The 21,431-nt window shown below is 54.2% G+C and overlaps 1 protein-coding gene across 2 annotated transcripts in view; it reads left to right on the top strand.

Moving 5' to 3' along the window:
- INPP4A (inositol polyphosphate-4-phosphatase type I A) overlaps positions 1-21,431 on the top strand; it is a 68,555-nt gene that overhangs the window by 36,522 nt on the left and 10,602 nt on the right. Inside the window, exons 15-26 of one of the 2 annotated variants that reach the window (XM_021085602.1) lie at positions 1,073-1,087; positions 3,716-3,899; positions 5,030-5,248; positions 6,155-6,293; positions 9,703-9,735; positions 13,708-13,880; positions 14,673-14,796; positions 15,924-16,050; positions 16,327-16,467; positions 17,354-17,451; positions 19,022-19,134; positions 21,176-21,330. In XM_021085602.1, coding sequence (XP_020941261.1) covers positions 1,073-1,087; positions 3,716-3,899; positions 5,030-5,248; positions 6,155-6,293; positions 9,703-9,735; positions 13,708-13,880; positions 14,673-14,796; positions 15,924-16,050; positions 16,327-16,467; positions 17,354-17,451; positions 19,022-19,134; positions 21,176-21,330 — 1,521 coding nt within the window. 2 annotated transcript variants of the gene reach the window in all.

The following is a 21,431-nucleotide window of genomic DNA, read 5'->3' as shown; positions in this document are numbered from 1 at the left end:
AAGGGGCAAGGGAAGAAGGTGGGGTCACAAAGGGATTTCAAGGCGGGAAAGAATAAGCTGGGGATGTGGCAGAGCAGCCTTGGAGCGTGGGTGTGAGGGGCTAGGACAGAGTGCTCTGAGGGCCAGTCACGCCAGTGCCCCGGAGCCTTGGGGGGACCCAAGGACAGTCAGCCAAGGCTTAGTGCTGGCCAGGCCCAGGCGGGAGTTGGGATAGGACTTGAGCAAGCTGACCTGGGACTTCATGGGGCTGGTGAGGAAGGTCAGGTGCAGGGGTCTGTGGCCCGAGGGGTGAGCAGGTGGGTGGAGGGAGCTCCTGGGGGAGTCGGGGTTCAGAGCCCGGGAGTCCTGGAGACAGGAGACAGGGTTGCAGCCGCAGGCTGGGCAGCATCTCTGGGAGGCCCTGTAGCCTCCTCGACCTTGACTCATCCCTACCAAGGGCTCCTCGCTGACCAGACCACGCAGCCCACGTGACCACCTCCATATTCCCCCAGCAGGTGCTCCCCGGGGAACCGGGACACAGCTTTCTGCGCCACCACAGCTCTGCACAGCCAGCCAGGGTCTCGTGTCTGTCGCTGCATGGCATGTGGCCGTGTGGGGGTGTGAGCGTGTGACTTGAGGCTGGCGTGGGGACCCTGGAGGAGAAGGCCAATCAGGAGAAGTGCCCCTGGCTGTTCCTACCCCAGGAAGGTCAGGGCGTTGATGCCTAAATGTTCTGAACGTTCACTTCAGAACCCCTTATTCCCAAAATGTTTCTGTAGTATTTTTCCAGTATATACATTTTAATGTAATTTACTGCCAGTGTCAGAAAACTGTCCGCAGGGATGGTTTGCACCACAGGAACTTCCTTTCCGTGCAGGTGTCACTTGCCCACAATGGGACATTCCTCCCCGGGCCTCAGGCACACACACAGACAGACATGGCTCTGATGAAGGAGCACCTGGGGCTGCAAAGTTTAATCGTCCCTGTTTCAAGAATTTCCACACCAGATAACTTGGTTTTTAAGTGTTTTGTTTTGCACTTGGCGTTTGCTAACAAGCTGCTAATACTGCGTTTTGGTTCTTTTCTTTAGCAGTTTTGAAGAGTGTTGGTGAGTTCTCTGTCTGTGGAGAGTGTGTGTGTGGGTCTTGCTCTCATGCAGAGAAACCTGTGCTGTCCCCTTTGTGAGGTGCCTCGCCCTCCGTGCCACCATGGGCTCCTAGTGACATCCAGCAGACAGACTTCTCCCTTCCAACTGCAATGTTCTTGAGAATGAACAGCCCTTCTCCAGGCTGCTGTTCCCACCTGTTAACTCAGAACCTTAACAGTCTGGCAGCAGGTCATTGCTGGGCTCACTCTGGGAGGAGACCCAGTTTTGTTCCCAGGGTGAGGAAGAGCCCAGGCTGGGCAGGTCCCCAGGTGCTGGGGTTTCAAGTCAACCCACTGGTGCGTTTGGCAGTCTGTTTCCGGCTTCTTTTACAAGAATCCAGGGCTTTTAAAGTTTTCACTTCACCTTCATCTCTTGTGGGAATGAAGCCAGCTTACATTTTTATGATATTACATAGCTAATGCAGATTTTTAAAACTAGGGTCAGTTTTGGAGTTCCCGCTGTAGCGCAATGGGATCAGCAGCATCTTAGGAGCTGCTGGGACTCAGGTTCGATCCCTGGCCCAGCGCAGTGGGTTAAGGATCCGGTGTTGCTGCAACCGCAGGTTAGTTTGCAACTACTGCTTGGATCTGATCCCTGGCCCGGGAACTCCGTATGCTGAGGGGCAACCAAAAAAAGAAAAAAAACAAAAAAAACACTAGGGTTAGTTTTACCCCTGGAGAGCAAACCAAGAATTAGTATAATCAAGTGACTTTTTCTACCAGAGAATTAGATGGCAGCCGGAAACTACCACACCTGCAGCCCAGGGGCCCTCACTGCTGCTCCACGCCTCCTCAGCCTGGCCCAGCGTGGGGCTCTGCCCTGGGGTGTAGGGGGCATATGTCAGAACTGCTTCCGTTGAGGAGCTGGTGAGGCCTCAGAGTCATGGCTGGGCAGGCCCTGCAGCAGATGCCAGGGCTCTGCTGGGGACATCTGTGGGGGGCATCCTGAGGGCCCCCGCCCCACAGCTGAGACCTCATCAGCCTCGCCCTTCTTTAGACTTAGGTAGTTGAGCTCACATGCTCCTGTGTTCATGGTCACCCTTGAACAGAGCTCTCACTCCTGACATAGTCTTCCCGGACCCAAGTCCCAGGTTTCTGTTAGAACGTGACCAGTGAGAACACACCGTGAGTGTGCATGGGGGCCTGTGCTTCCTCTCTGGCTTGACGGAGGCTTTGTGTTTCCCAGAGTGGACACGTCTCCATGCACACGTGCAGCACACATTCCGTATGTTCTCTAAGTTCTGGGGCCTGGGAAGCATAGATTTAAAAATTCTGTTTTGAGATTGTATCCTTAAGACCCATTGTCTTGCGTGGCGGCTGTTCATTCGGCAGAGTGATTGCAGGTTGGAAAGCAGTGGTGTCCGCCCCGGGCTGTGGAATGATCAGCCAGACCGTGCGCGCGCGGGCTTGACGGTCTGCTGCATGGGCTTCTGGCAACTCCATCGTCTCTCGTGCTGTGTGGGCCTGGGGTGCTGTTTCTTTCGACAGTGCTTCAGTTTTCATTTCTGCATGTTCCCCTCCCTCCGTAGTCCGTCGGGAAAGGGCAGGGCAGTTTCTTGGTGACCCACCTAGGGGTTACTCTAGGAAGAGCTCAGCAGAGAAGGGTCTCAACCCTGACCTGGAAACCCTCATCACTAGTGGGAGAGATGGACGGAGTGGTCCTCCAGCCTCTCCCTCATCCCCCAAACTCAAATGGCAGCTCTTTGAGGGGGCCAGTCAGGTCCCTTCATTCTGCAGAGGCTGGGACACCCATTCCAGCCAGAGCTGGCAACTTCATCTTGTAGGGGACCCCTCGTTGGTGCCTTATGTGTCTCCTCCTGCTCTTCTTGGCTCCCTCTGGGGGTCTGAGACATCATTTATCATATTGGATTAATTTGGGATCTTAGCAGAGAGACATGCAGTTTATCATCTCCAGCTAGAAGGTCCCAGGCAGCCATGGACATGGAGTTGGTTCTCCTGAGGCTGGAGTTTGTGCTTGTCAGACCCCAAGATACACTCACTGCTTGATGGCAGGGAGGAGGGAAGGAGTGAGGACCAGTTTTCAACGCCTTTGAGGTGTCCAGGCCAGGCCGCTGGCTTGGCACCTTCTCCAGCTCCCCTTCGTGGGATGGAAGGTTATTCTTTAGTCAGGGGAGTCCTGGAGCAGGGGAGGGAGGACAGAAGGCCAGTCTTCAGGTGACTTAGTAGGGGTGACACACAAGGGAGGAGTGTGCAGAAAGGGTGATGTTCTGGCTGGCCAGATGCTACAGGTTTCTTTGGGCACAGTTCAGCCCCTGTCACAGTCTCCCTTCCCTTCCAGTGGACCCCATGTCTCTACTTAAGTACTGCTTAGTTAACAGAAGAGGTTCTTAGGTGAAAGATAATGAGTATTTTGGCAGTCGTTCAATACCTATACGCGTGTATAAACAGTGAAAATACAGCTACACACAAATAGAGATAAAAGGCTGAATTCTCTTGTAACATTTCAAGCCTCTACTGTATAGACAGAATGATCTCCTGAGGTCCACCCTTGCCCATCAATAAGGGGTGGAAGGGTGCTCCTTCCTCAGTGGCTTGAGGGAACCCCTGAGAATATGTTCTGGTCCTTTAGCACATCATCCAGCTGCCAGTCCATCATCTACATACCACAGGACATTGTCAGGGCCAAGGAGATCATCGCCCAGATCAACACACTGAAAACCCAAGTGAGTTACTACGCAGAGCGGCTCTCAAGGGCAGCCAAGGACAGGTCTGCCACCGGCCTCGAAAGAACCCTCGCCATCTTGGCCGACAAGGTAGGGGGCCTTCCCTGCTGCAGGTTGGGGGTGGGGTGGGGGCCCTTGGGTTTCTCTAAACCCTTGGACACCTCATGTGTGCCTGGAGTTGTCCACACAGATGGTGACGTTGGAGTGGCCTTGAAGGTCTGGCTTCAGATCCACTTCCCCTAAAGGCCAGGGCAGGGGTTGGCAATTCACCCAGGACCCTCAGCCGTGGCGCCATGCCCTGGGCTCTCCAGCAAGTGCATGGGGTCCTGGTAAAGCTAGGAAAGGTCCACAGCTGCCTTAGTAATTGCCTCCTCAGCACACTTGGGGCCGTGTCTGTTGTATTTGAAGTTTGCAAAGAGAAACTGAGTTATTATACAGACATAAGAACAGTATAATTTTATTGGGTTATATATAATCTGTAAACCAGCCTCTAATTAACTATCATTTGATCCTGATTAAAAGATGGATATTGTTGTGTACTAGGGGAGTGGATGCCTCAGATCTTTTGAATGTGTCATGGGTCTTTCTCAGCATACCCACTGGCTCCCATACACACTCAGAGATTCTGTGTGATTTTCCCACTCTCGCTGCGTCACTGACCCACACATCCTGTATCCTTCTCGTGTGTTTACCCAGTAAAAAGCCTGGAGCTGGGGATTATCATCACCACTGATAAAGGCGATGTTGTCAGAAGTACTTGTATGAGCCACAGAACCCCTTTGCACACAGAATTCCCTAGAACCAGAAGCGGAGCTCCAGGAATCCTGCTTCACTGCCCGGGGACCAGGGCTCAGGTCTTAGGTGTGAAAGAGAAGGCTTCAGTGAGCAACCAACCCAAGTGAGGCCTGTACCCTGGAGTTAGAGGGACAGCCAGGCAGGTAGTGAAGGCAGGCACCAGGCTCCCTGCAGGCTCTCCCTCTGGCGATGCAGTGGAGGCTGGCAGGAGTGGAAGAGCGCAGGGGTTGCTCCACTGCCCTTCGTCCTCCTTGTGTCCCCAGTCTTCTGGGGGAAAGTCTTGCTAAGATGCACCTGGGCCTGGCGTGTGGCAGCTTGGACATCCTGAGGGCTGCAGCTCTTGGGTTGTTTGTGCTCTGGAGGGCGGGGGCTGAGCTGGGCCTTGGCACTCAGGGTGCCTGGTGCCTCTATGTGCGTCCTCGCAGACCCGGCAGCTGGTCACCGTGTGTGACTGCAAGCTGCTCGCCACCTCCATCCATGGTCTGAACGCCGCCCGGCCTGACTACATCGCCTCCAAGGCCTCGCCCACCTCAACTGAGGAGGAGCAGGTGATGCTGAGGAATGACCAGGACACCCTCATGGCCAGGTGGACAGGCAGGAACAGCCGGTCGTCTCTGCAGGTGGATTGGCATGAGGAGGAGTGGGTGAGTCTGCCCCCACCCTCCTGGCCCTGCTGCTGCGCTGGGCTGGAAGCTGAGGCCTCATCACCTCACAGGGGCCCAGAGGCTTGGCCCCTTAGCATGCAAGCTCTAGGTCTCCTCACCAGTATCGTGTTCACACCATCTGGGGAGCAGGGCTGCTGTGGGCGGGCCGGTCAGAACTGGTTGTGCAGGGGGCACTTTTCCCATGGCGCCCGGGCCATGCCTGAGACCTCTCCTCTGCGGGCCCTGCTTCTGCCGTGTCCGCTGGCCTCAGCCTTCCAGGCCTGTGTTTTTGGAGATGTGGGCGCCGAGGTGCTGGGCGCTCGCTGAGGCCTCGAGAGGTGCCACCCCTGACATGGATCACGCTGTTGCTTCAGCAGGGTCTGTCCCTTGAGGGAGTGACACATCACAGCCTCATTTTTGTCATTTGTTGGAACTGCTCTTTAGAGGCATCGTCCTGGGAGGCATGAATTATCAGCCAGCAACACTGTGCCCCTCCAGCCCTGCCCTGGCTCTTGGCTTCTGTGCGGGTTTTGCCCCCACCCTCATCCTAGGTGATCAGGTGTTTCCATTCTCTTCTATCCCGAAGACCTCAGTCCCCTCTGTGTGTGGCTGCTGTAAGGGGTCTGTGGTGGAGGGGAGGGAGCGAGACTGGCTCCCTGTGGCCCCTCCAGCACTGGGACATCCTATCTGGCCTCTGCGCCAGCTGCCAGGCGACATCTCCCAAACTTTACAAATGACCCTAGGATACCGATTGGTCTTTGGAAAGGCAAATACATCTTCAGAGGGGACTTAATTATCTTGCTCTTTCTAAACGGCATGGTGTTTTGTCATAGTGGCCGGGGTGGGGCGGGGGTAGTGGGCTCCCGTTCAGGGCGAGCTGACCCCCATGCCCTTTCGGTCTGGAAGGAGAAGGTGTGGCTGAACGTGGACAAGAGCCTGGAGTGCATCATCCAGCGGGTGGACAAGCTGCTACAGAGGGAGCGCCTGCAGAGCGGGGGCTGTGAGGATGGCTTCCCCTGTGCCGGCAGCTGCACCGGCAAGAAAGGTAACCGGGGCAGCCGGGCCTACTGGATCCGACCGGAGGACCCCTTCTGCGACCTCCCTTCCTCGCCGTGCCCCTCCACCACGCCCTCCACTGCATGCCGCCCTCACCCAACCACACGTGCGTATGCATCCACCCTCCCGCCGCCTCGCCGCGTCAGTCTGTCCGTCCGTCTGTGTGTCTAACTCCATGACACCCACACAGACTGCAGGGAGGGCTGGCAGCAGAGGGGGCCCTGGGTCTTCAGGGCCCTGCAGCCCATGTGTGGACCTGCAAGTCTGGCCAAAGCTGGACCTCCAGCCTCCTGGGTCACGCTGGCGTCTGGAAGCATTGGGCTCCTAGCTGTTCTGGTCTGGAAACCAGTCTGAGAACCTGAAGAGGGCTGAGAGCTAGATGATAGGAGGTGGCTTGTGGCATCAGGAGAAGGCGAGTCGAGCAGGGCCAGCGGGAGAGCTGGTCACAGGCCCCGCAGAGCTATCTGAAGCCCGCCTGTCCTGGCTGGGCGCACTCGTGTCTGGCAGAGGCTGCTGCCCTGGGCCTTGGTGCCTCAGTCCGTGGGTGGCTCCTGCACCCATGCCTGGGGGCTGAGTTAGGTTCCTTTGCTCAGTGCCACCTCCCAGGGAGATGGCAGGGCATTGCTGTGGGGCAGCCTGCTGTCCGTGGAGATAGGAGTGTGACCAGGTACCCTGGCCCATTGTTGCTTCAAAGCTGGGGCTGTGTGCTTCCCAGCAAGCTGGCCCCAGGTGCCTGGAGCTCTGGCCTTTCCCGGGAGGAGCTGGCGGGGCCGTGGCCAGGCAGCTGAGACCTGGCAGCTGCCTCCTCCTTGCTCCCCTTTGGGGGTTCAGTGGAGGACGTAAGGGTTGGGCCTCCTGCCCAGGACTTGGGATTTCAGAACTGGGCAACTTGCAGTCAGGGCCAAGTTACACCCCTCTCTCAGAGCCCCTTGATCAGTCCTTCTCGGATTATCTTCAGTCTGCCTGCAGTCTGTGCCCAGGGCGCGTGCTCACTGAGCCTGTGTTTCCACAGTGTCTGCGTCTTCCACGCTTCCATCTGTGAGGGGTTCGACCTCCGGTTCCCCAGACCTGTGATCGGTTCATGGAGCTGTTTTGTCTTTGTTCGTGTTCTCATGTTTTACTGTAAATTGTGTTGCTTCTAAAAAATTCAAGAAAGTTCATTGCTCATGTCTCTTTAATATTGTCTTGCTTCTCATTTAAACATTTATCTGCAGGTGCTAAAAGAGTAATTGATTGGACATTTAAGAATTCAGGAGATAGTTTATTTAATCAGATATACTGTTGTATTCATAACCTAAATGTCCTCTTTTTCTAGGCAAATCCTGTATTCAAATATGTGGACAGATTTAAGTGCAGCTTTAAAGTTATTTAAATGAGCATCAGTTTCTGACATTTAGGGCTTAACTTGTTACCTGTGTGTGCCATGCCAGTCCGTGCTCGTGGGTTAATAGGAAGCATGTTTGAGAGAGTCTGACTCTGCTTATCAGCCCTCAAAAACATATGAAATCATATGCCTCTAAATTACTTGCAGATGATCCTTAATTTAAACATCTGAGCACAGCCAGGAAGCCGTTCAGACCTCAGGGTGATCAGAGGCTCAGAAAGAGCCAGACTGGGAGCCACTTGTTCTACTCAGTCTTGTCCTCTAAGGCCACACGGGGCTCTGCCAGGACGCCCTTCCTGGTCCCTGGGGCACTTGCTTTGGCCTAGTGAGCAGGTTGTGAACAACCCTGGGCCTCTTGGGAAGGTGTTGGTGCTCTTCATTCCAGTTCTCTACCTTGTCCTGGGCCCTTGGTTTTCATCTTTCATCAAGGAGCCACCCCACCTCAGCCTTGCCTGATGGGCGGGGATCACCCAGGGCCAGGGCTCTGCAGGACCCCCTGACCAGTCCCTTGGCACCCCACCCCACCAGAATTGGGTAATTTCCATTCCCTTCTCCTGCGCTCATCATCCTCTAAGAGCTATTCAAGCCCCAGACCAGGTTTCTCTCAACTCGAAGTTTGGGTTGTACCCCGGGTGGGTGTACCCTGCATTAGTGCTGAAATCTCCAGTGCTTGGAGCAGTCCATACTGTCATCAAATCTCAAGGGACTCTGTGACCTAGGACCACCAGAGGAGACCGCTCCCCCTCCCGTTTGATTGAAAGATGAATTTACCCAGAGGGTTGAACCCTGGATACCTTCTCAGGCGTGGTCCCAGCCCAGCTGTTAGGGATCACCACGGATCATGAAAACAGGCTTTGCAACCCTTCTCCTCATAGAGACTCTTGGAGGAAGGGTTATGGTGAGGCAGAGATCTGTATTTTTTCCAAGGCCTGGGGTAATTGTGATTTTAGCCAGACAGATGTTCAAGAGTCACTTCTCTGCCACATGCCACCCCATAGTGGTCCCCCTCTTTGTTAAGTAGATGATCTCAGGATATCTGAGCTCTGATGTAGAAGCTGGAGTCTTCTGTTCACAGAGGCCTTTCATTTTGCTCTATTTCTGTCCCCTTGGCCAGTTAAGAAGTCATTGCCAAAGACGATTAGAGAGAAGATCCCTTGCCACTGCCCTTCCGGACAATCCAGGTTGTAAAGTCTTCATTCAGCTGGTTCTGGCTATTCTTGGGGACCTGAAACCCACCCATATCAATACCCTAACACATTCTTCTTGAGACATGAAATAAAACTTGAGACATAAAATAAACGTTTACTCACAGGGATCCCTTTCGAAACCTTTTTCTTTGAGGTGGCACACCCAGTTAACTAGAAATTGTAGGATTTTTAAGAGAAGGAGGGAGACTAAAACGAGTACTTCCCAAAGTGACTCAGCAGAGGTGAAGCGAATTAAACTTGGGATTCTTCGAGGGACCTGGAGGGACATTCTGATTCTAGGCTTTTGTCCATCCCAAAGGTTCTGCATTTGTTTTCCACATGAAAGATTGGCAGGGATGTGTTTGGTATATGGATTTCATGACTGGATCCTAACCTTTAGGATCTCAGCAGTTGACCTTTGGCCCAGGTTCCGCAGTCAGGGCAGTGCGCTCTGAACTGGACACTCCATTCACTAGTCATTCTCTCTCACTGCAAGTTTTGCTTCCAGCTGTCATGAGCCACCATGGGCTCTGGCACATACAGTGTGATGGACGTGGGGCTCTATCGCATTGTGACGTGTCAGCATTTTATGTTGCCGTATCAGCAACATGAGTGTTTATGGCAGTGAATTGGGCAGTGAGCCCCAGGAAGCCCAGCCACCGTCGTGTGACTTCTTGGGAAGAGGCAGGCTGGCCCCAACCTCTTCTCCAGTCAGTCGGGCCAGCTTACTGCCAGCTGCTGCTGCAGTTGCACTAAGCATTGAGTTGTTGGTGTTTGAACTGTGTGCTGCTCCTTAATCATCCATGTCACCCTCCATTTCTGTGCAGATTGCAGTCCCCCTCCTGAAGAGGCCAGCCCAGGTACGTGGTTTCCGTTCAAGGCTTCTGCAGATGCCTTTTTAATACTCAGGTTGTGTCTGTAGCAAATTGTCAAAGATGATCTTGTACTCTGAGTGTTAGGAAAATATTTTAGGAGTTGCTTCATGTAGCAACTCTTGCTAGGTTTGGTGAGAGGCTGGCCAGTCGGGCTGGGGGCCAAGGCTGGAAGTCATATGGGGGCTCATGCCTTTTCTCACTTTCCCATCCTAAAACCTTCTCAGACGACTAGTGTCCGTGAGCGCATTGGGCTTCGGAAAGAGGGTGGCCTGTTAGGAGAGGTCCATGTTTGTAAACGAGGCTTCCTATGGTTTCCCCTGAACTTGCAAGCGTTACAAGGGGAGGGGTCACCAAAAAAGTTGCACCCTTGCAGATACTGCAACTCTGGAATCACACCGCATCTGCTCCGCTGAGTCTGGCTGCAGCCTTAGAATTCCTGTCAGGCACTGCCGTGGGCTGCAGGTGCCATTAACACTCACCGTGGCATCTTCCTGCTGCGTTTGCATGTAGAAATCAACGTTTATGGCTCAGCTCAGGCCAGATCCCATCCACTGCCTGCTCCTGTAAATACCTTTTTCCTGGAAATGAGTCAGGCCCATTCATTCACATCCGTCCATGGCTGCTTTTGCAAGGCAATGCCAGTGTTGCAACAGAGACCCCGTGGCCTCCAAAGCCTAAAAGATGTACTGTCTAGCCCTTTACAGAACAAATGTGCCGACCCCTGCTCTAATTCATATTTTATTCCCTGGATGTGACCTGTGGTTTTCCCAGGGTGAGCATGAGACACCCCCCCAAATATAGTGCTGCCTTTTTTTTTCCCCTTAAACTCCAGAAAAGCAGCTACCCAGTCAGCCTGAGGATTACATGTTCTTGACTGGATGTAAATCTAACTTAGCAGGATACCTGCTTTACAGTTAGAGTGCAGTAAGCTGCAATTGTGTGATTTTCCACACTCTGCCCGGCAGCTGTGACCTCAGCTTGGCTTGCTGCGCTGACCCCAGAGCCCCATTCGGAGTTGGCTCATCGCTGGGCAATCTGCTACCTCATAAACCCCACTGTTTGCTTTCAGCGCCTCAGTTTCTCTCTTCCTAGAAGTCAGTCTGGCCCTGAGCGGGTCTCCAGTTCCAGGGCTGGACCTTCTGGATCTCTGAGGCCTGGTCCCTGCACAGGCAGTTAGCTGGTGCCTCCCCTTCCAGTGCCTCTCCTGGTCTGGGCCTCCTCCTCCTTGTTGTCTGCCTCCTCTGTTCCCCATCAGCTTACCTCCATAGCAGGCCAGTGCCTGCACCCTGCTCCATCTCCCCTGAGCCCATGGCAGGGACATCAGGGACCATCCCTGGCAGTTAAGGGAAGGGCTGGGGGCCGCCCGTGCCTGCCCCGTAGTGGGTGGGGGCACACTCAGCCCTGGGTGTCCTGCAGTTTGCAGAATTGGCGGGAAGTCGGGTGGGTCCCCAGCCCATGCGCAGACAGGGCCTGGCTTGTGTAACTCTGCTCATTTTGTCAGCTGGGCCATTTCCAGCTCTGGTGGCTTGTCCACAGTTGATGTCAGATGGATGAAAATGGACCCTGCCAAGAGTTCCTTTAGCTCTTCCCACAGAGCTGTATTGAGTCAGAGTGAAGACACACACATTTCCTCTGTCTCCCTACTTCCTTCCTCTCTCTCCTGTTAATATAGTTAAAAAAAAAAAAAAAATCCCAGATAGAAGTTATCTGAAGTACATGGTCCTGGCATGGCTACCAGCCAGTGAATGTTCCAGGAGAGCAGCTGGCCGAGGCGCTCACCCCAAAGGGGAACCAGCTGTGTCACAGAGGAGACTGCTTAATCACTGTGTTTTTTTTTTTTTTTTTTTTCGTTTTTTTTTTTTTAATAGCAAGACTTTTTTATTTTTTTAATTTTATTGGAGCATGGTTGAATAGGAAGACGTTCTTGACGCAAGAGGCAGAGTAAACCTCTCCCTTCACCAGCCTTAACATCCCAGACATCTGTCCTTAACTCACTTCCGGTAGCGTCTCATCACTGTCACTGAAGTTTATTTTGTTTGGAAGTTTTACATTTTGGTTTTTCTTCATGTTGACCTAAAATGTTCTCTCTCCAACCACTCCTCGCTACATAGTCAGACATGCACCCAAACAGCACTTCTTTTTGCGTGTCTGCACAGACACTGAGCCCGTTCTCTTCCCACGTTAACAACCTTGTCTCTGTAGATTAAATGAGAAACCGATCAGGGAGGGAAGCACTGTCTGGTATTGTGGACGTGGTGGTTCCTGCTCTCATTGAACCCTGCAGCCATCCAGCTGTTCCCTCTGGCCCAGGGTTGCACCTCTTCTCTGGTGCCTTTAAACATTCTTCCAATATGATGGTTTTTTCCAGTGGATTTTTTGTTTGTTTGTTTGGTTGGTTTTTCCTTCCTCTAGGTAGCAAAACTGAATCATTCTTACATGGGTTTTGTCTAAACAGAAATTGGCAAAGTCAAAAATTTTTTGCATAGAGAGCTTGCTTAGTCAGATAGGTCTCCTTGTATACCCTGATCATTTGCAGGTTTAAATGATCACAGTTTGCCTATAAATTACACAGATATTCAGGTGAAGTAGAAAAGCAAAGTGAAATTGGCAGCTTTGCTCTAAGAGCAGGTACTTCTTAGGTAAAGAGTATTCTTAAGGACTGCCTCCCTTTCCCCAAACTTTTTAGTTACTAAAACTTAATGGTCATTGGCCTTTTTATTTGCTGAATATAATTGACATGGGTTCAACCGAGTCCTTCAAAGAGACAAAAACATGGTCTCTGAGAATATTAGAGGAAGAAAGAGACATGGGTGTGGTCAGTTACAGCCACCCTGTTTGACTGAGAAGGACCCTATGGCTGGGGAGCAGCTAGGGCCCAGCACGGCTCAGTGGTGGCTGGGGCCTGGGACTCACATTTTCCACTCCTCCATCCAGGGTTCTTTGTCACCATGATTTATTTTCAAAGACCTTTCTAAATTTAAGCCTGCTTGTTTCCATTAAAGATCTGAATCCTTGTCCACATACAGCAAGCCTGCATATACACTTAGATCATTTCCACATTTTGAGTTGCTACATAGACTTGAAAATCTGCGTTAACCAAACACTGAATACAGGGAGGTCCTTGGAAAGCTTTTTTAAACAAAGAGTGAGGCACCTGGGTTGAGAGAGCAGAGCCACGGCTCCCTTCTCTCTCTCCAAGTTTCTGTTTATCTGAGATGAGCGACAGCCCGGGTGTGCAGTGCCCTACCCTCAGAGGGCATGCTGCACGGGCTGCTGCCCCCGGTTTTGGGGGCGCTCAGCCAGAGGTAATGACCCAGTGCCCCTTGCTGGTAACAATAAAATGATGGGGCATATCTTCTCTTTTAAATGTCTTCTCAATAGGAAGGGGGAAAAGAGCCAAAACCAAAAAAGCCTTTCACCGTGTTTTCTTCCCCTAGGTTCTATTTTTAAAAAGTTGTTGCGATGGGGTCAGAGTTTCCTTATGTTCCAAAACCCAAAAACTTCAGCTTGAAATAGATGGCACGGGGCAGGAAGGTGGGGTGGGGAGGAGGGGACGCCGAGGACTGGACACGCGGACGCTGCGGGGCCGGGCCCTTCCCTGGACCCAGACCAAGCCCAGCTGCGCTCCTTGCTGCTGGATCCAGAGGAGCAAGAGGACAGGTCTCGCCCCACACAGGAGTGGTGGTGTCATGGGAGAGGCCTGGCCTCTGCAGACAGCATGTTTCCTCGCTCAGTCCTAACTCCCAGAAGCCTATCACTTTGCTCGGGACTAGTCACAAGTGCCACTGTGTCCCAGGGGGTGGGGAGAGCAGACGGGCGTCACCACACCCTGGGTTGGGCTGATGCTGAGTTTGCTGAGAAGCTTCCGGCTAGTGGGGTGGAGGCAGGGGCGGAGTGCGGGTGGGGGCCGGGGGCCTTGCAGGCCCTTCCTTCTGAGCTGACCCTTCCTCGTGCCAGGTGAGTGGAGCGAGGCCCTGTACCCGCTGCTGACCACCCTCACAGACTGCGTGGCCATGATGAGCGACAAGGCCAAGAAGGCCATGGTCTTCCTGCTCATGCAGGACAGCGCGCCCACCATCGCCACCTTCCTGAGCCTGCAGTACCGCCGTGACGTGGTCTTCTGCCAGACGGTGAGTCCTGACTCGGTGGCCAGCCTTGCCCTTGGGCGCAGAGAGAGGAGCCTAGGGTTTGTGGCCCTGTGCCACCTGCGCCTTTTCCCTATGAAGAGGTGTGTTAAGGGAGACATGCAATCTGTTTTCTTGTTTATAAAACAGCAGATGTCAGGGCGGCTCCCACAGCTCTGTTCTCGTGATTTCTCTCAGCAGAGGGAAGGCCTTCAATGAGTGTCAGTTGACAGATGCCAGGAATCTGATTAGCAGTTAAGGGCAGCGCAGGCTCGGGTTCTCGGCAGTCCTCTCCCATCCCGCGAGGCCCAGGATGTGCCCAGGAAGCCTTCTGCTTGTGGAGGGATCTTTCTCCACGTCTGTTCCTCCCTGAGCACCTTGGTTTCCAGCCAGAGCTGGTCTGAATCTGTGGGCATTAAGGCCCTTCCTTTTACTGTGGGGAAATAATTCTGGGCTTCCAGTAGGTTCTGGCCCAGGAGTGACCCTAAGTTCAGGCCCGAAGCAGAGTCCAAACCAGACTCACGTTTGGGAGCCCCAGGAGCAGCGAGTCTAGCCACCCCCCCAACTCATAGCCCCTGTGGCCACTGCCTTCCTGTGGCCTCTGCCACCACCCCCCGACCGTGGCTTCTGCCTCCCCGCCATGGCCACTGCCTCCCTGTGGCCTCCCCCCTCAGGGTCCCAGAGCCAGGCGCTTCCCACCTCAGGATCCGAGGAGGGGCTGCAGCAGGATGAGCAGTGTGGGCAGAGGGACCTGGATCCGGGAGGAGTGCGAGGTGAGGTGGTGTCTGTCCCCCATAGCTGACTGCGCTCATCTGTGGCTTCATCATCAAGCTGAGGAACTGCCTGCATGACGATGGCTTCCTGCGGCAGCTCTACACCATCGGGCTGCTTGCCCAGTTCGAGAGCCTGCTGAGCACCTACGGTGAGATCCCAGGGCCCCAGAGCCGTCAGCACCTTGTGTGTGAGCTGGCCTCTCTCCCCGAGTCTTTTTCTGATTACACAGGTAACATTTGCTGATTAAAATATATCCAAACATCCCCCAAATACATAACAAGGAACAAGTAAAAGTTCTGTGTATGGAGTTCCCGTCGTGGTGGAGTGGTTAACAAATCCGACTAGGAACCATGAGGTTGCAGGTTCGATCCCTGGCCTTGCTCAGTGGGTTAACGATCTGGTATTGCCATGAGCTATGGTGTAGGTCACAGACATGGTTCAGATCCCTCATTGCTGTGACTGTGGTGCAGGCCGGCAGCTACAGCTCCGACACGACCCCTAGCCTGGGAACCTCCATATGCCACGAGAGAAAATGGCAAAAAGACAAAAAAAAAAAAAAAAAAAAAAAAAAAAAGTTCTGTTGTTACACACACAGATACACACACACAGCCCCCTTGGTTTCTTTGTTACCCATCACGAAGATCTTTCTGGTGAAGGATGGGTGATAATTATGAACACATTCACTTCCCGTAAGACATCTGGGCCGTTTCTGAATTGTTCCTATTAAAACATCTCTGCTCGTAAGTTTTTGTGTGCTTGTGGCCCATTTCTGCACCCACCAAATTATTCGAAGGCAACTTGCCGGGTCGAAAAGCAGAATATTTAAAAATGTATTGATATTCCAAATTTTCTGTTAATTTCTTCTTAGAAGATAAAAATAGATACTTTTTAAAAAAGGATCTGTTAATCTTTGGAGTTATAAGACATTGAAGAAATACCAAAAGATCTAAAGCATACCACGAGATCGCAGTACCTAAAGAGCCAGCTTTGCCTTCCAAGGTTCCTGTGTGTCGGGGTCTCCCCCGCACCCCCACACTTCCTTCGCCAGGAAAGAGCCCACCAGCTGTGCTTTTGAAGGGGACTGTGGGATTTGAATAGCGGGGCTTACTCCTAGAGAAGTGAGTCACTTGGAAGACACCCCCCAGCCCTCATCCCTGTCACAGTCACCCTGTTCCCGTTGCCTGCCTTCCGTCACCTGCCTTCTGCACTGTGCTGAGTCCTAGGGGAGACTGTGGGTGCCCTCTGCCTGACAGCCCCTCCCTCTCTTGCCTCCAGGGGAGGAGCTGGCCATGCTGGAGGACATGAGCCTCGGGATCATGGACTTGAGGAACGTGACCTTCAAAGTCACTCAGGCCACTTCTAACGCGTCCACCGACATGCTGCCCGTCATCACAGGAAATCGGTAGAAACATTTTTCTGGTTCTCAGAACTAGCCCAGAATTTTAATTGATGCTCATCATGTGCACACACCCTTCGTTCTTGCTTTGCCGTGTTGCATTCCATTAGAAACGCTAATTGCAGCCTGTAACATAATTTCACACCCCTTTCGGGTCTGTGACTGGCAGTTAGGAAGTCACGGAACAGGGCCAGGCCACTCTCCCCAGCAGAGGCGAGCAGGTGCTCCTGTGTGGTGTGCCCATTTCCTGTTCCTCCCCTCCCCCCCCCGCCCTCTCTCCAGGGACGGCTTCAATGTGCGGATCCCCCTGCCGGGGCCCTTGTTCGATGCCCTGCCGCGGGAGCTCCAGAGCGGGATGCTGCTGCGGGTCCAGCCTGTGCTCTTCAATGTGGGCATCAATGAGCAGCAGACGCTGGCCGAGAGGTACATGCCACCCTGTGGGCTGGGCTGGAAGGGTCATCAGGATGACACGCAAAGTCTGCTTAGTCCTCTTCAGGCTCCCAGAGCTGGGGGGACTTTGTCACCTCTCCTTCAAGTTCAGCCACCTCCTTGCCCTGTCGCTGGGGCTGGGATACAGAGATCCTCTGGAGACAGCCTGGTGGCAGAGAGATGTGGGTGCAGAGTGAAAATAAATGTGCCCTAGAGAGGTCTGGGAGGGTTTGGGAGGGCTTCCTGGTAGGGGTGATGGCTGAAGTGGATTTTGGAGACTTAAGTAGGAGTTGGTCTTATATGAGGTAGAGGAGAGACTTGGCGTCCCAAGCCAAGGAGCCAGAGGCAGGTAGGGAGAAAGCACATGAGGCCAAAGGCTCAGGTCCCAGGAGGGATGGGCAGTGGTGAGGGTGGAGCGGCCTGTGTGCCAGGCCAAGGGCCAAGCCTGGATCCTAAAAGCCTGTGCCCAGTATACTCCTCCAGGGTCACCTGTCAGGCAGGTGGGTCTGGTCATTCAGCTGCAGGGCAACCTCAGATCCGAGGACAGGCTTATTGTCTTCGTGCCCCAGCCAGAGGCCCACTGCTGGCCCTACTCCTGGGTGCCTCCAGAGCTGGGCTGCAGGGCTGGGCTACTCGAGGTCCTGGCTGTCTCTTAGGCACATCTGTGACAGATCAGCAGGGCTCCCGCTCAGGAAACGTAGTCAGACCTGCCACCAGCATGGGGGGAGATGACAAGCTTGGGAGGAGGAGTGTGGCCTGGGGTTGAGGTGCATACAGAGAAGCATGGAGAGACTCTGCATCGCTGCCTCTGATGCAGTCACGTGGGTGCTAGGAGAAAGCGACGTTACCCTACTCATGGTGTCTGTTGTGACCTCTGAAGGTTTGGTGACACGTCTTTACAAGAAGTTATCAACGTGGAGAGTTTGGTGCGGTTAAATTCTTACTTCGAGCAGTTCAAGGAAGTTTTGCCTGAGGATTGTAAGTATTTCTTCACTCCCAGCAGGTTTAACCTGTTGTCTTTTGACCCTTGGGGGGTTTGGGGTTTGCCTAGTGCCCTGCAGGTGCCGCTGTTCTTGCACCCCTGCTTCCCTGCCCCCACGGCTGGGGCTGAGGGGACGACACATCTACAGGGCCGGCCCCCCACCCCTACCCTCGAAGGTTGGCAGGAGTAGGGGAGCAAGGATGAGCCAACCCAGGAGCCTTGTGGTCAGGAAGGGGGAGGTCTGTGCTCCACGTTTTCGGGGGCGGCCCATGTCCACTGAGGCCAGGCCCTGGGAGATGTGCAGAGGCCCCGGGAGGAGGTCCAGGAGGGAGGGGCAAGGCCTGGGGGGCAAAAACAGCACAGACAAGAGCCCAACCTGGGTGGGCCAGCAGCACTGCCCACGAAGCACGCCCCTGAGGGAGCCTCAGTCACATGGCCCTAGCACTGGGAGCTGGCCTGTGGGGCCGGGGAGACGAGCAGGCGGGTGAGTTGGGCGCATCTGCTCTTCAGGGTGGCTGGGGAGGAGCTGCAGCTGGTCCTGGGAGGCAGGCTTGCACTCTCCCCCGCAGCTGGGCTTCCTGTCCTGGCTCCCCACAGCCATGGGCACAGACAAGCCCCTTCCGGCCAGGAGCTTCTCCCTGGTCCCCAACAGTAGGGGTGGGCGGTAGCTGGACTGCTCCAGTGTGCACAGGGAGGGTGTGTGGGGGAAGCAGACCTGCGTTAGAGCCCATGGTGCCCAGTCATTGGTTTCGATCTGTGGATTCAAACCCCCTGGCTGTTTTCTGTAGACATGACCTTGAGGCTCTTCTCTGATGGTCCTGGAATTTGTAAATTTTTTTTGTCTTTTTATGGCTGCACTCGCAGAATATGGAAGTTCCCAGGCTAGGGGTCAAATTGAAGCTACAGTTGCCCGCCTATGCCACAGCTACAGCAATGTGGGGATCTGAGCCATGTCTGCAACCTATACCACGGCTCACGGCAATGCCAGACCCTTAACCCACTGATCGAGGCCAGGGATGGAACCCACATCCTCGTGGACACTAGTCGGGTTCGTTACTGTTGAGGCACAACAGGAACTCCCTGTCCTGGAGTTTGAAACCCCCAGGTGTTGGAGGCGAGGTGATCTGACTGAGCTTCAAGTCTCGGTGTCCTGGAAGGGCCTGGACACTGTGCTGGTGGAGGAGGTTGTCCCCCCCCCCAACAAGGGAGCCAAGTGTGAGACCCTGGCCTCAGGTACCCTCATCCCTCACGCGGGCTTTGAAGACCTGAGCTCCCTCCCATTCTGTGATTCCTGCTCCCTCTCCAGCCCCATGAAAGGAGGTGATAGGTGGCACTGAAATGACAGTGAAAGTAGCAAATTGCTAACTGAGCTGTTGACCAGCCCAGGCCTTGGACACAGGCCTCCCTTCTAGTTTAAGTCACCTGACCCTCTGGCTCTGGCTGGACTCGTCCTTTGGTGGCTCATATGGGTAGCGGTTCATGTGGGTGGTGGCTCATGTGGGTGGTGGCTCATGTGGATGCATCCCTGAGTGTGGCTTCAGCTCCATGGGCCCCTTTCCCTTCCAGGCCTACCTCGATCTCGGAGCCAGACGTGCCTGCCAGAGCTGCTGCGTTTCCTGGGTCAGAACGTGCACGCCAGGAAGAACAAGAACGTCGACATCCTCTGGCAGGCTGCCGAGGTACTTGCTGTAGTGAGGGGAAGGGGCAGTAATAAAAATAATGGTAATGCCAGCAACAGGAACAAATCAAAATCTCGGCCAGGAGTGGAGGGAACAGGTCTCTCCACATGGACCAGCACTGAGTGTGTTCCCCACGCAGGGAGATGCGGGAGGGCTCTTTCTCTAGGCTACCTTCAACCTGTAAAGCTTTGCACAGGACCTCCCCCCTGGGGGGGGGTGCTTATTTCATAACCAGGCCAACAACAGTGTCCCCTCCAGAGGCCTGTGAGGCTGACACCAACTAGAACTCACTACCCGCTGTAGCATTAGTAGATCCGGAGGGGCCGCATGTTTACACTGGATTTCTTGTCCACGGCTGTTGGGATCTTCTACTTGAGATACTGCCATGAATTTGCGAAGTTCCAAGTCCCCGCTCTGAGCCCAGGTGGCAGAGCAGCTCCATAGCTAGTCACTCAAAAACCCTGACGAGGGGACCTGGCCACAGTGGGACCCACGCACAGAGGGTGAATGTTATCAGTCAGGCCTGACCCTCGTTTCATGCATGGGGAGACCTGCCAGTGTCCCGAAGTGGCTGATGTCCCCCAGAGACTGGAGCCTGGAGCTGCAGCCTGTCCTCCTGGGCAGAGACGCCCCTCTGGCCTCCCTACTGCAGCTTCCAGAACCTCAGGTAACTCTGGATCCATCCTCTCCTAATGTAGCTCTCTTTGACTTCTCATTTGTAGTGGTGGCTTATGCTGCATGTCTGGCTTGTGCCTTCTCTGGCTTGTGGGACTCAGCAAGTACAGCATGTCCACCCTTCATCAGTTGTTTTACAGATTTGGGTTAATTCCCCCTTAGGAGAGGCTGCTTAGGATCTTTTTTTTTTTTTTTTTTTTCCTTCAATTTTTGTCTGTTCTCACAAGAAGCCCATCCTTGCGCTGATCCGGTGATCTTGGCTGAACTTGTTTGGGTCTTTGCTATTTTGTCCTCTAGACACAGTGCTTAGGACAACCCAGTGTCCCCTGCCAAGTGGTCCCCCTGGTGGAGGCCAGGGGTCTCAACTTGCCTGGGAAGCAGCTGTGGTGCTGTCTGCAGGGCAGCCTGCAGCGTCGGGGTTTTCTGAGGACAGCAGGTCCCGGAGCCCAGTGGCCTCTGGCACCAGGGTTGTCTCTCGGGGCACAGGCCCTACCTGAAGCTCTTGCGTGCCAGGTGCTTTGAAAGTCACAGCATTCTGTATTTCAGGAAGGTGACACGGTGCACAGGTGGCACACGGGTATGTGACAGGATGCACATCACCCAAGTGAGCTGGTGCATGTGGACGATTTCACATCTCGGGGACTCAGGGCAGCTCTCTGGAGTCAAACTCATGACCATTGCTTCCCTGAGAAGCATGAATATTTATGCAAAATGGAATAAGTAAAAATTAGAAATAATCTTGACATCTGCTCAGATCTGGTCATGCTGCCAAATAGGCTGCCACAGACTTACCCCCAAAAAGTCTTTTGTTCTAGGGCTTTCTGGAGTGGGGATGGTATAGCTAGGCTTGTCAAACCTCATGGTGCAGAGGAAATGCTCCCAGGTGTCCTTCCTCTGGGAGAGCAGGTGCCCCAAGGTAGCCTTTTCGAGGGGTGGGGGGGGGAGCTGCCTCTCCAAGCGAGTCCCTGCCTGATCCTGTACCATGGCCCCGGGGCCAACTGGCACATTGCCTGTGGGTAGGAGGTACAGGGAAATGGGCCTGCTGAGCAGTTCCCACCAGTGGGAATGAGGAGAGAGGAGACCAGTGGGTCAGTGCTGTGCCATCCAGAAAGGCCTAGAGACCTGGTTGGGGGCTGGGCATCCTGGGAGCGGCCTGACCTCCCCGAGCTGGTCTGTGCTGCTCTCCTTCCCCAGGGAGCCTGCAGCACAGGGCTGGTCCTGGCAGAGCTTAGAGGGGGCAGTTGGTCAGGTCCGTGATTGGAGGGCAGCAGAGGCCCCCGAGAGGCAGGCCCAGGGCAGAGGTCCATTTCCACCACCTGCTGCGCAGGGCCTCCTGTCTAAGCCCCACCCTTGTTCCCATTGGCAGATCTGCCGCCGCCTTAATGGGGTCCGGTTCACCAGCTGCAAGAGCGCCAAGGACCGCACGGCCATGTCGGTGACGCTGGAGCAGTGCCTGATACTGCAGCACGAGCACGGCATGGCCCCACAGGTCTTCACCCAGGCCCTGGAGTGCATGCGCAGGTGAGTCCCAGCCGCTGCCACCTCCGTGCTCAGCCCCTGAGTCCGCGGGCCCCGCCTGGTTTGACTTTGAAACATTCCCTCTCGGCTGCAAAGTCAAACTG

This window comes from Sus scrofa, chromosome 3, assembly GCF_000003025.6.
Source record: "Sus scrofa isolate TJ Tabasco breed Duroc chromosome 3, Sscrofa11.1, whole genome shotgun sequence".
Lineage (NCBI taxonomy): Eukaryota > Metazoa > Chordata > Mammalia > Artiodactyla > Suidae > Sus > Sus scrofa.
This window is presented reverse-complemented; position numbering and strand designations above follow the sequence as displayed.